The sequence below is a fragment of the Salvelinus fontinalis genome, chromosome 6, assembly GCF_029448725.1.
Source record: "Salvelinus fontinalis isolate EN_2023a chromosome 6, ASM2944872v1, whole genome shotgun sequence".
In the NCBI taxonomy this organism is placed as follows: domain Eukaryota; kingdom Metazoa; phylum Chordata; class Actinopteri; order Salmoniformes; family Salmonidae; genus Salvelinus; species Salvelinus fontinalis.
Window position 1 is genome coordinate 77,478,496 of NC_074670.1, and position 14,260 is coordinate 77,492,755.

The window sequence follows — 14,260 nt, forward strand, 5'->3', positions numbered from 1 at the left end:
TTAGGGTTGAAACGGGGTGGTACTACCTGAACTTAGGGTTGAAACGGGGAGGTACTACCTGAACTTAGGGTTGAAACGGCGTGGTGCTACCTGAACTTATTGTTGAAATGGGGTGGTACTACCTGAACTTATTTTTGAATTGGGTGGTACTACCTGTTCTTAGGGTTGAAACGGCGTGGTACTACCTGAACTGAGGTTGAAACGGGGTGGTACTACCTGAACTTAGGGTTGAAACGGGGTGGTACTACCTGAACTTAGGGTTGAAACGGCGTGGTACTACCTGAACTGAGGTTGAAACGGGGTGGTACTACCTGAACTTAGGGTTGAAACGGGGTGGTACTACCTGAACTTAGGGTTGAAACGGGGTGGTACTACCTGAACTGAGGTTGAAACGGCGTGGTACTACCTGAACTGAGGTTGAAACGGCGTGGTACTACCTGAACTTAGGGTTGAAACGGCGTGGTGCTACCTGAACTTATTGTTGAAACGGGGTGGTACTACCTGAACTTAGGGTTGAAATGGCGTGGTACTACCTGAACTGAGGTTGAAACGGCGTGGCACTACCTGAACTTAGGGTTGAAACGGGGTGGTACTACCTGAACTGAGGTTGAAACGGGGTGGTACTACCTGAACTTATTGTTGAAACGGGGTGGTACTACCTGAACTTAGGGTTGAAACGGCGTGGAACTACCTGAACTGAGGTTGAAACGGGGTGGTACTACCTGAACTTAGGGTTGAAACGGGGTGGTACTACCTGAACTTAGGGTTGAAACGGGGAGGTACTACCTGAACTTAGGGTTGAAACGGCGTGGTGCTACCTGAACTTATTGTTGAAATGGGGTGGTACTACCTGAACTTATTTTTGAATTGGGTGGTACTACCTGTACTTAGGGTTGAAACGGCGTGGTACTACCTGAACTGAGGTTGAAACGGGGTGGTACTACCTGAACTTAGGGTTGAAACGGCGTGGTGCTACCTGAACTTATTGTTGAAACGGGGTGGTACTACCTGAACTGAGGTTGAAACGGGGTGGTACTACCTGAACTGAGGGTTGAAACGGCGTGGTACTACCTGAACTGAGGTTGAAACGGGGTGGTACTACCTGAACTTAGGGTTGAAACGGGGTGGTACTACCTGAACTTAGGGTTGAAACGGCGTGGTACTACCTGAACTGAGGTTGAAACGGGGTGGTACTACCTGAACTTAGGGTTGAAACGGGGTGGTACTACCTGAACTTAGGGTTGAAACGGGGTGGTACTACCTGAACTGAGGTTGAAACGGCGTGGTACTACCTGAACTGAGGTTGAAACGGCGTGGTAATACCTGAACTTAGGGTTGAAACGGCGTGGTGCTACCTGAACTTATTGTTGAAACGGGGTGGTACTACCTGAACTTAGGGTTGAAATGGCGTGGTACTACCTGAACTGAGGTTGAAACGGCGTGGCACTACCTGAACTTAGGGTTGAAACGGGGTGGTACTACCTGAACTGAGGTTGAAACGGGGTGGTACTACCTGAACTTATTGTTGAAACGGGGTGGTACTACCTGAACTTAGGGTTGAAACGGCGTGGTGCTACCTGAACTGAGGTTGAAACGGCGTGGCACTACCTGAACTTAGGGTTGAAACGGCGTGGTGCTACCTGAACTGAGGTTGAAACGGGGTTTTTACTACCTGAACTGAGGTTGAAACGAGGTGGTACTACCTGAACTGAGGTTGAAACGGGGTGGTACTACCTAAACTCAGGTTGAAACGGCGTGGTACTACCTGAACTTAGGGTTGAAACGGCGTGGTGCTACCTGAACTTATTGTTGAAACGGGGTGGTACTACCTGAACTGAGGTTGAAACGGGGTGGTACTACCTGAACTGAGGGTTGAAACGGCGTGGTACTACCTGAACTGAGGTTGAAACGGGGTGGTACTACCTGAACTTAGGGTTGAAACGGGGTGGTACTACCTGAACTTAGGGTTGAAACGGCGTGGTACTACCTGAACTGAGGTTGAAACGGGGTGGTACTACCTGAACTTAGGGTTGAAACGGGGTGGTACTACCTGAACTTAGGTTTTGAAACGGGGTGGTACTACCTGAACTGAGGTTGAAACGGCGTGGTACTACCTGAACTGAGGTTGAAACGGGGTGGTACTACCTGAACTGAGGGTTGAAACGGGGTGGTACTACCTGAACTTAGGGTTGAAACAGCATGGTACTACCTGAACATAGGTTTAGGGTGGCTACAGTGTGCTCTAATGAATACACCCCCAGCAATTGGTCCTGTAGATTTCCTCACTAACAAGGACAAGGTCTTCCAGCAGGTGGCCAGACACTGTGTTCATTAGTATTCATGATGTGGAGGAGGATGCAACGTAACCTCTCAGGGTGTATCGGTCGTATCGTATTTGGTACCCCCACCCTGTGACCCACATGGGCTGAGAATGTCCTGGTACAGCTGGCAACAACCCTCTGAGCATAAGGCCCTCCAGCTGGACAAACCCTTCCCAAAATGGCATCTTATTCCCTACATAGTGCACTACTTTTTGACCAGGGTCTATGGGAATAGGACGCCATTTGGGTCTCTCTCACACACACACACACACACACACACACACACACACACACACACACACACACACACACACACACACACACACACACACACACACACACACACACACACACACACACACACACACACACACACACACACACACACACACACACACACACACACAGGAATGCAGTCAAGCAAACACAAACACAAACACGTTGGAGGCAATCAAGACTCTCATTAAGACTGTTTGAATCTATTAGCATTCACATCCTGGCGTGTGAAGAAATGTAAAAGGCTTCATTATCGTGGGGCGAAATCACAAAGGTTTAGTCATCACCATCAACACAACAAAAACAGATTACGTATTTTAGGGAGCATTTGCAGGGCCGCAAAAAAAAAGAAGCTAATGCTCTGATTTCAAACACTGTGAAACAAATGTCTGTCAAAGCCTTCATGTTTCACTAGCTTCAGGCCCCGGGGGTGGTTTTCAGTGTCAGCTGTAATGTCATTCCAATGAGTCCCCCTGTAGTATACTGTTTCTGCAGGGGGGGTCTGGGAGAGGGGGATGGGCAGTGAGTTGTTACCCACTCACTTGAACAAGGGCAGAGGAGCCGGAGCTATGACAATGTCCCAAAAGACACCTTATTCCCTATATAGTGCACTACTATTTCCCATAGCCCTATGGGGTAAGTGGTGCACTTGATAGGAAATAGGCTGCCATTTAGGGCGTATGATTGAGCCCAGTCCTTTAATGGGTCATCATCATCCAACAGCTAAAAATATCACATCACAGAGGAGGAAGTTCAGGCATTTAGAAGTCAATGTGAGGTGGAGCTTTATAGTGAAGTGATGATATGACTTGCCCGTGTACCTTCAAAATTATTCGCCAATAATCATTTATTGAAAAACACTCTTTCCATCATGTTGCAATTAAGAAAGCTCGACCAAAAAAAAAATCTACTCCTGTCGAACAGATAAAAACGCATCCTATATCTGCCGTTTCCATTACACATGTCGCAAGATTTTTTTGTTGCGACATCGCTTTTGTAAAAAAAAAAAAAAAAAACCTGGGGTAATGGAAACCTGAGCTTGTGTGTTTAGGAGAAGGAAGTTCAGTCGGTCACTGTGTGTGGTGAGATTCTTTTAACATCATAACTCAATATGTTTATTGGAGGTAGGTAGATTAGGGAGAGCTTGTTTATGTCCCAAATTGAAGGATGTGCGTGATGACACATAAACAATAATTTTGCGGTTAAATTACATTTTACTGATTTAAAAAATACAATTTAAATGGCTTTTCAACTCTACTGATGGTTTTGTCACAAAAACGGTTGTGTTATTTAGAAAACGTGTCCACTCTGGTATTGGTATGTGCGCTCTAGCCAACAGCTCGCAGACACATGGCGGGTAAACTACCTGCATTATGGCATTATGACATTATTATGGGTAAGAGCGATATGTGTTTTATTTGTCAAATGGCAGCCAAGCGTCATCATGCCACCAGAATATGACATTTAAGCATCATCATGTCACCAGAAAAAGATATGTAAGCATCATCATGTCACCAGAAAAAGATATGTAAGCATCATCATGTCACCCAAAAAATATATTTATTTTGGATGAGCATCAGGCTCATAGTGTGCACATTCACCACCCTGTGAAGTTCATCATCATTTATTTAATCTGTAGCCTAATAAACTGCATGGTTTCCCGATTAATATTGGGAGGACCACACAAGACATCATTGCGTGACTCCCAAGTTTACTTCAATATGATGTTTATTATATAAATATTTCGAGATAAAGGCGTTTCCAACGCAATTTGTTTCATAATTCATTTTTATCTACACAAAAGATGTGAAAAGAGATTAACAAATTGACTGTCGGCAGTTATAAAAATGTACTGGCATATCCTGTTTCCATTAGCCCTGTCGTGACTTTTTTCATGCATCAGATAATTCCTCCACAAGAAATGGTTGGATGGAAACATGTTAATAGGCCTTGTTTAGACAGGCAGCCCATTTATGATCTGTTTTCCTCACATTGGTCTTTTGACATCACATTTTTTCACCCCAGATCTTTTTCAGAGCTGATCTGATTAGTCAAAATACCAATTAGTGAAAAAGTATATCAGAATTAGGCAGAATTTGTCTAAATGCATCCAAAGTGCTTCTGATTGGATTGCACATCACCATCAGACCCTTCATTGGACTATCAGAGGGAAACTGACATCCTTTACACTGTATTTTGGTATTTTATTAGGATCCCGTTTTTGGTATTTGGTATTTTATTAGGATCCCCATTAGCTGTTGCAAAAGCAGAAGCTACTCTTCCTGCGGTCCACACAAAGCATGAAACATAATACAGAATCATGCGTATAATATAGATAGATGCTGTTCACTTGAAACCTATAGGGAGTCGTGGCACTAATGAGCTTTGTGTTTACATGATTTTCAAATACGATGTATAATATTTAATTTCACAGAAATATCTACTCTCTAAACCTGTAAAAAAAGTATTAAACAGATCAGTGTTTGATCAATGCATTTTGAATACTGTCTGTGTTCATATAGCATACTGCCTGTGTTCAGAATGCATACTGTCTGTGTTCAGAATGCATACTACCTGTGTTCAGAATGCATACTGTCTGTGTTCAGAATGCATACTGCCTGTGTTCAGAATGCATACTGTCTGTGTTCAGAATGCATACTACCTGTGTTCAGAATGCATACTGTCTGTGTTCAGAATGCATACTACCTGTGTTCAGAATGCATACTGTCTGTGTTCAGAATGCATACTGCCTGTGTTCAGAATGCATACTGCCTGTGTTCAGAATGCATACTGCCTGTGTTCAGAATGCATACTGCCTGTGTTCAGAATGCATACTGTCTGTGTTCAGAATGCATACTGTCTGTCACGTTCCTGACCTTATTTCCTTTGTTTAGTCTTTGTTTAGTTGGTCAGGACGTGAGCTGGGTGGGTGTAGTCTATGTTATGTGTTTGTATGTTTAGGTTGTCAATTGGCCTGATAGGGTTCTCAATCAGAGGCAGGTGTTTTACGTTGTCTCTGATTGGGAACCACATTAAGGTAGCCTGTTTTCACTGTTGGTTTGTGGGTGATTGCTCGTGTGTTCCTGGTTTTTCTGTGTTCACTAGTTTGGGACTGTAGCTTCGTTTGGTTTTTCGTCAGTTTATTGTTTTTGTTCATATTGAGAAGTATTCTATTAAATTATGGATACGCACCACGCTGCGCTTTGGTCCTCCTCTCCTTCTACCGACGAAAGCCACTACACTGTCTGTGTTCAGAATGCATACTGTCTGTGTTCAGAATGCATACTGTCTGTGTTCAGAATGCATACTGTCTGTGTTCAGAATGCATACTGTCTGTGTTCAGAATGCATACTGTCTGTGTTCATATAGCATACTGTCTGTGTTCAGAATGCATACTGTCTGTGTTCAGAATGCATACTGTCTGTGTTCAGAATGCATACTGTCTGTGTTCATATAGCATACTGTCTGTGTTCAGACTGCATACTGTCTGTGTTCAGACTGCATACTGTCTGTGTTCAGACTGCATACTGTCTGTGTTCAGACTCCATACTGTCTGTGTTCAGACTGCATACTGTCTGTGTTCAGACTGCATACTGTCTGTGTTCAGACTGCATACTGTCTGTGTTCAGAATGCATACTGTCTGTGTTCAGAATGCATACTGTCTGTGTTCATATAGCATACTGTCTGTGTTCAGAATGCATACTGTCTGTGTTCAGAATGCATACTGTCTGTGTTCAGACTGCATACTGTCTGTGTTCAGACTGCATACTGTCTGTGTTCAGACTGCATACTGTCTGTGTTCAGACTGCATACTGTCTGTGTTCAGACTGCATACTGTCTGTGTTCAGACTGCATACTGTCTGTGTTCAGACTGCATACTGTCTGTGTTCAGACTGCATACTGTCTGTGTTCAGAATGCATACTGCCTGTGTTCAGAATGCATACTGTCTGTGTTCATATAGCATACTTTCTGTGTTCAGAATGCATACTGCCTGTGTTCAGAATGCATACTGTCTGTGTTCATATAGCATACTGTCTGTGTTCAGACTGCATACTGTCTGTGTTCAGAATGCATACTGTCTGTGTTCAGAATGCATACTGTCTGTGCTCAGAATGCATACTGTCTGTGTTCAGAATGCATACTGCCTGTGTTCAGAATGCATACTGTCTGTGTTCATATAGCATACTGTCTGTGTTCAGAATGAATAGGTCTCCCTCTCTCTTGGTTCCCTCTCTCTAGGTTTCCTCTTTAGGATCTCCCACTCTACGGTCTCCCTCTCTGGGGTCTCCCTCACTAGGTTCCCTCTCTCTAGGGTCTCCCTCACCAGGGTCTCCCTCTCTGGGGTCTCCCTCTCTAGTTTACCCTCTCTAGGGTCTCCCTCTCTGGGGTCTCCCTCTCTAGTTTCCCCTCTCAAGGGTTTCCCTCACTAGGGTCTCCCACTCTATGGTCTCCCTCTCTGGGGTCTCCCTCACTAGGTTCCCTCTCTCTAGGGTCTCCCTCACTAGGTTCCCTCTTTCTAGGTTCCCTCTCTAGGGTCTCCCTCTATAGGTTCTCCCACTCTACGGTCTCCCTCTCTGGGGCCTCCCTCTCTAGGTTCCCTCTCTCTAGGGTCTCTCTCTTTTGGGTCTCCCTCTCTAGGTTCCCTCTCTCTAGGGTCTCTCTCTTTCGGGTCTCCCTCTCTCTAGGGTCTCCCTCTCGAGGATCTCCCTCTCTAGGTTCCCTCTCTCTAGGTTCTCCCTCTCTATGGTCTCCCTCTATAAGTCAGAAAACACTATGTCTTACATTCCATACACATCTGTAGGTCTACAGTATATTGGGCTCCTTGACTGATGAATTCATTAATATATAAGCCTTCATTTCTCAGAACAAGAATAGACTGCCGAGTTTCAGAAGAAAATGATTTGTTTCTGGCCATTTTGAGCCTGTAATCAAACCCACAAATGCTGATGCTCCAGATACTGAACTAGTCTAAACAAGGCCAGTTCTATTGCTTATTTAATCAGAACAACAGTTTTCAGCTGTGCTAACATAATTGCAAAAGGTTTTTCTAATGATCAATTAACCTTTTATAATGATAAACTTGGATTAGCTAACACAACGTGCCATTGGAACACAGGAGTGATGGTTTCTGATAATGGGCCTCTGTCGCCTATGTAGATATTCCATAAAAACCGTAGTGTATATATATATATATAAATAAATAAAAATAGTGCTCTGTGCCTTTTTTACTCCTGTATGAGCGGACCAAAATTGTCGTTAGCAGTGCTGGGGGAAAAAATCTCTCAGCTTCTTGTCATTTTTGCTAGATATCTGGCCTTCCAGAATCACAACAGCACACGGACCTTTGCCGCATTGAAGCGTGTGCATAATTTTCGTGATGTTGTAAACTAATCCGTCTATACTTGTAAACAAAATATGTTTTTCGGTGGATTCTTGATGTTTGGTTTACTGTTTGAACAGTTGCTGAGATTACATTTGGTTATCAATGAAAAATAGGCCGCTTTGATGAATAGCCTATATAGCCTATAGATCAGATCAAGGAACAAAGTGACAACACTGCCCCACGGCTGCGGAAGGAACGCCGGAGGAGCCGCTCCTTTTGTGGCGAAAGACGACATTGAAACACTGCTACTGTACCTTCCATCTCCGTTGTGTGCGAATTTACCACTGAATCTTAGGAATATGACCTTACAAATGGTAATAATGACAATTTGTATTTAATTTTTAAAATGAGTACCATTTATGTAACATGTTTTTTAAAGTCAATTATAGCAAGCCTAATTCAATCATAAAGTGAAGAGAAAAATAATTGTCTCCTCAAGGGCTTTTTGCTAGTTAGCGATAGAATGAATACAACAACCTACGGACAGCATTTATTGTTTGACATTTTTTATACTTTTTATGATTATACACAGATCCTTGAGCTTTGTAACAGAAAGCAATAGTCCAACTCTTGACAATTCTTTCAAAAAAAGGTAAAGAGATTTTTGTTCAGAAAACCTTTAATTGTAATTAGAATTACTTATAATGACATATTTCAATAAATATTTAGTTATATACATTTACAGCAGAAATTGTACATTCCTTTTTTTTCTTCAAATTGCTAACATTTTTGTACAAGCCCAAAATATCTGCCATTGTAATTATATGCATGCAAAATATTCAGTGTTTTCACATTTGAATAAAAAAAAAAAGAGGATTTGCTGAACTTTTTTCCTTCTTCTGAAGTGCACTCTTGGATTATTATCATAACTGTAATTAGCAAATTAAGATGTGCACTTTGTGCCAATACACAATATTTAAGCAAGTAAAACTAAATTAAGGCCATTCCAACTTGTGCTAAAAATGAATAGAAATACATAAATAGAAACATTTCCATTTTTGTGTACAGTTCAGTTCATGACTGGTTATTTCTGTCCATCTCTATCACTGGGTGGTGAGTGCGTCACCACAACCAGGGCATCTGATATATTAAAAATACAATAAACAGAATCAAACAGCTGTTGTTATCAGCAATTACTAACAAATCATAACATGCTAGTTGAATTTCATACTTTTAAAATGTTCATATTGCACTGTCCTATATGCCAAATATTATATGAACGTCCTTCATTGTCAATAATATTTGACATTATGATAGGTCAGGTTGATATGAAGGGTAGGAAGTCCTATCTGTTCAATGGAGTTTTCCCCATCAGTAAACATTCCTACCACTTCCATACTTTGAACATTGATCTGCTGAGCAATTAAGTTAAACATACAATTCTTGTTCTAGAATGTGTCAGTGTTCTAGAATACGTTAGACCTTGTTGAAGTTGTCTAGTCAGAGCAGTAAGTGTCATTTCCATCTTGAATAACATAATAAACAAAGTAAGCCTTGTCCGAGCCCCTGCCCCTTGTCCCGTAGGGCAGGAGCCTATCAGGGTCAGGGTCAATTCCAGAAATTCAATTCCAATTCAATTCTTTCTGACTATTCATTTCTCATGTATTCAATTCGAATTCCAGGTCGATTCTGAATTGACTTAAAATTCAATTCAAATTGGAATTGACCCCAACCCTGGAGCCTATCTCCTGTTTCTGTAGCATGAGGCAGCTTGATGTACAAGTACACGCCCTGGACAGGTCGCTAGTAATAATGCACCTTAATAAGCAATTGGTTACAATAAATCCATATAGCATTTTCCCAAGTGCAGTGATCCTTCACATGGTCAGGGCACAGAGTTCAATCCATAACTATTGAATGGATGAGTGAATATCATGGTGATTGAGTGGAGGTATATGATATGACTAGTTCCTAGTTTGTTGCATATTCAACACTGGATAGCAGTTTATTTAATGGATATTTTTGGTTGAGGAAGTCAAAACCGAGGAAAGATTCATGGTCAAATTCTGTACTGAAATATTACAGCCAACAAATAAATATTGTATCTATCAACAAATCATTCAGCAATTTCAAAACATTGATTACTGTGCTGATATTTTAAATGGCCAATCTGTTTTAACCCCATTCTAACAATGAACTTTTATAAATGCATAGTGTTGGGTAAAGCATAACATTATAAATTAACATAAGTATGCCCCATGTAGAAAAGTTAATTTGCTGGGATAAAACAACACTACTACAAAAACATAGACCTTCAAATCAATTTACCCATGGACTGTGTCTGTTAGAAAACACACATATGTTTTGACAAATACTGCCTCAACTGGAAGGTAATATGAATTACTGGAAGATAATATGAATTGAAGAAATAGTTGACCGAAATGTAAAATATTGTTATAATCTCAAAGTCCATCAAGCCTCAAACATCAAACTACCTCAAACTATCATTAACACATTCGAAAATCTATGACCTGTTAAAGTAACGGATTACACTTTTCAAGAAAAAAAACAAAAAAAAAACAGGGATGAAGAAGCAGAAAAAGTTTCATATCAAAATATATAATATTGTTAATTGAATAGCATTATATTACCACAAAAAAAGAAATGGAAGCACGTTATCCACACACGGGGAAGTCAATGGAAAGAACTGAATCAATTTAAGTTACGACAACTAAACCTAAACAATATCCTGAACCAGTCCATAATATCTGTTGCCAAGGTGTTCTGGCATCTTTCCCCTTATGACATCATATTCAAAACCAAACCAGGAAGGCAATGATCATAGGTTAACAAAATACTTATTTGGTTTGGAATAAAAACCCAAGTAGAGGAAAATAACATTTGGCATTAAAGTTAAATGCAAAAACTCACTCGACAAGTTTTTATTTCAACTGTGTCCGAGTCTCCCATCCATGACGATGTGTCGCAGGCCATACTTCCTGTGCTAGCAGTAGTGTAGTCTTTATTTCTGGGGCTTGGTGACAGCACTTTTGGCTAGGTAAACAATGTACCAGAGGTGGGGCTACAGAGAGCAGAAAGTCTTAAATATGCAATATGAAAAGCCACTGTAGCTTGGCCCATTTGTAGTTGAATGTAAATGTGTGGAGAATGATGGGCCTAGGAGGAGGGTGAATAGTTTACATTATGCTTGGGGGTGTAGATATGAAGGCCCTGTGTATGTTTGTATGTATGTCCACCATTGGAAATATGAACACTGTGATCTGTGATGTCTTAAATTAAAAGACTTGATGACACACAAGTTCAAACAGATTCATGATAATGTTTTGTAAATGGTAAAGCTAATTAAAAAATAATTGCATATATTAATTATTGCATAGAAAAGCCTGGTGAGAAGTAATGGATTTCAGTATCTTAAATCAAGCCACTGACTAGTTGAATAAATGTATTAATCAATCAATTTCACAGTATACTGTAGTATTGTGAACTATAACATGTACTGCATTATACACCAATGAGAACATTGTGTTAATCATTGTTGTTAATGTATCAAACTATTTTCCATGATTTTGAGTGAATATCTTTTAGGCATATTTAGTAAAGGATGATAATAATGCATATGTTTTTTAGCTACATTATTAATGTGTGTAAATATATTAATGGTAATAATTGTTAAGGTACAGTAGGTGTTTTCTTGTATTAATCTTAACTCACTACATTTTTGTCCGTCGCCTGCTGGGTATCTTACCGTAACTGAGTAATACGCTATGAAAGGAACTAAACAAATGTTAACAGTAGAGCTTCAATTAAATGATCAGGAAGAATCAGGATTTTTTTTTTTTTTAAGAAGATTTTCCAGTGTAGATTCACTTTTAATGAATCATATTTTGATTTAAGAACCAAATCCTTATAAAAAGCACATGGATAAATGAATGAATGAATGCAATAATGAGGATATGTGAATGATGGCAAATGTCCCTTTAGAATTTAGAGTTCCCAAGAAGAGCTTGAGCTGATTACAGCAACATGATATATACTTGACACGTAAATTAAAAACGATATGCAATTGAGAAATAAAGTTAAGGACAGATAGAGGAACACGTTGACCACAGCGGTTAGAAACAATAGAATACTATTTTCACTCCCCCACTCATCAAGTTTCCTTCAAATAGTTGATAGCAGCATCAACCACATGAAATCTCAGTTTTTTGTTGAGGGCTCAGGGAGCGTTGATAAGTGCTTGCAAAACACATTGAAGCTAATTGAGATATATAGGACACACGATCCTTGCATCACTTTATTAACGGAAACACTAAATCGTCTTAGTATCCTTTTAAAATCCATCCCTCGTGTTCCATCCAGACATCTGCCTTTTCGAAGAAATAACAGTTTTTAAATATATGATAGATATATAGTATATTACAGTGCTGTATGTTTCCCCAACTTTCTTCTTCTTCTTTATAATGCAGTGTCTGTCTTCTTTGAGTTGCGAAAATAAAAGCAACACTTCTTAGAATAATTTTCTTTTTAAATTCTCAGTTATCATAAATTCCCAAGTTCTCGGATGTATCGGTAAAAGTCTTAACATTTACTTCTTTATCGTTTTGTAAATATATTGCCACATTCATATATCATGCATTTTACTGCATTGCTATTGCACTGGTCCGGATTATTCAGGTTGAAAAGAGGGGGGAAAATAAAATAAAATAACAAATATTGATAAGTTACCTTTGCCAAGGCGATAGCCACCAAAAGCAAGTGAGCAAGTGAAGAGCGAGGAGTATTGGTTTTGGGAGAAGGATGGTGTGGTATTGAACTCTCTCTCTTCCCTTGCTTACGTCATCCGGTGTACATCCGTGCTTCGGATGATCTTGTATACGAGCCAGTAGAAAATATTAAAAATGAGGAAGACTAGCGGGAAAGCCACGCGAGAGACCGTGTCGATCCTCTTGGCGCGGCCGATGAAGAGCTTGCGCATCTCTTCCACCGTTTTCTCCTGAGGGCCGGCAGTGGCGGTCGGGGCGTTGTTGTTGTTCCCTTTGATGGCCATGCCGTCTTTGGCCTGCAGGCAGGCAGGGCCCATGCCATAGGCGGTGAAGCTGAACCGGCCCTCACCGCCCTCATCCTCCTGTAACACAGCCGAATATTCATTCTGTTAGGAATCAAAAAACCCATTACACATTTGATATCCAGGCCTGCTCTCTCTCTGTATATCTCTTAAAGGCCCACACCTTAAGTCATAAAAACACATGTTGAAAATCATAGTGGGCCGTTAAGGAAAAGGCTCTTAACAGACTTAAATTATAGTGGGTCTTCAAGGAAAAGGCTCTTAACTGGCTTAAATCATAGTGGGTCTTCAAGGAAAAGGCTCTTAACAGACTTAAATTATAGTGGGTCTTCAAGGAAAAGGCTTAAATCTTAGTGGGTCTTCAAGGAAAAGGCTCTTAACTGGCTTAAATTATAGTGGGTCTTCAAGGAAAAGGCTCTTAACTGGTTTAAATCATAGTGGGTCTTCAAGGAAAAGGCTCTTAACTGGCTTAAATTATAGTGGGTCTTCAAGGAAAAGGCTCTTAATAACAGACTTAAATTATAGTGGGCCGTTAAGGAAAAGGCTCTTAACAGACTTATATTATAGTGGGCCGTTAAAGGAAAAGGCTCTTAACAGACTTAAATCATAGTGGGTCTTCAAGGAAAAGACTCTTAACAGACTTAAATCATAGTGGGCCTTTAAGGAAAAGGCTCTTAACAGATTTCGTGAATTGAAAACACATATAATGGCTGTCAAAATCACAGTGGGCCTTTAAGTATTGCAGAGACATATTAATTAACATATTGAGGCACATGTGGTTGAGCCTTAAATATCAAAGTCCCTCATGATCCAGATACTATCTCACTGACCATTGATATGCATTGTGATAAATATGGATTGCATGGGTCGACGATTCACATTTTAGCTATGACATCACTCAAGGTTATGATGCAAGGTTTGCACATGTTGTAAAGGACACGTTATCTCGATATCATACGTACGTAAATTGCATTTTCCTATTGACTGCAATTTCATTACAGGTAGCTGGCTAACACAATCCCTGCCCCCACAATACCTCATCACACACAAACAATCAGGGTCCCTTATCTGTCTTTGCTCGGTGTGAAAAATGTAAATGTCCTTCTGTCCTTGTCTAAAATACAAGCCTTAGTTTTCTTGGTTCCATTTGTAGACTCCATGTCCTCCTTCTGTCCTTGTCTAAAATACAAGCCTTAGTTTTCTTGGTTCCATTTGTAGACTCTATGTCCTCCTTCTGTCCTTGTCTAAAATA

General features: G+C 40.5%; 1 protein-coding gene across 5 annotated transcripts in view; it reads right to left on the minus strand.

Annotated features, from left to right (window-relative positions):
* Positions 1 to 8,459: 8,459 nt before the first annotated feature.
* The window catches only part of LOC129858487 (glycine receptor subunit alphaZ1), a 96,406-nt gene continuing 90,605 nt past the window's right edge, over positions 8,460 to 14,260 (minus strand). For all 5 annotated transcript variants that reach the window (XM_055927752.1, XM_055927750.1, XM_055927751.1 and 2 more), the window contains one exon: positions 8,460 to 13,068. In XM_055927752.1, coding sequence (XP_055783727.1) covers positions 12,775 to 13,068 — 294 coding nt within the window. In that variant the 3' untranslated portion in view covers positions 8,460 to 12,774. The remainder of the gene's footprint in view (positions 13,069 to 14,260) is intronic.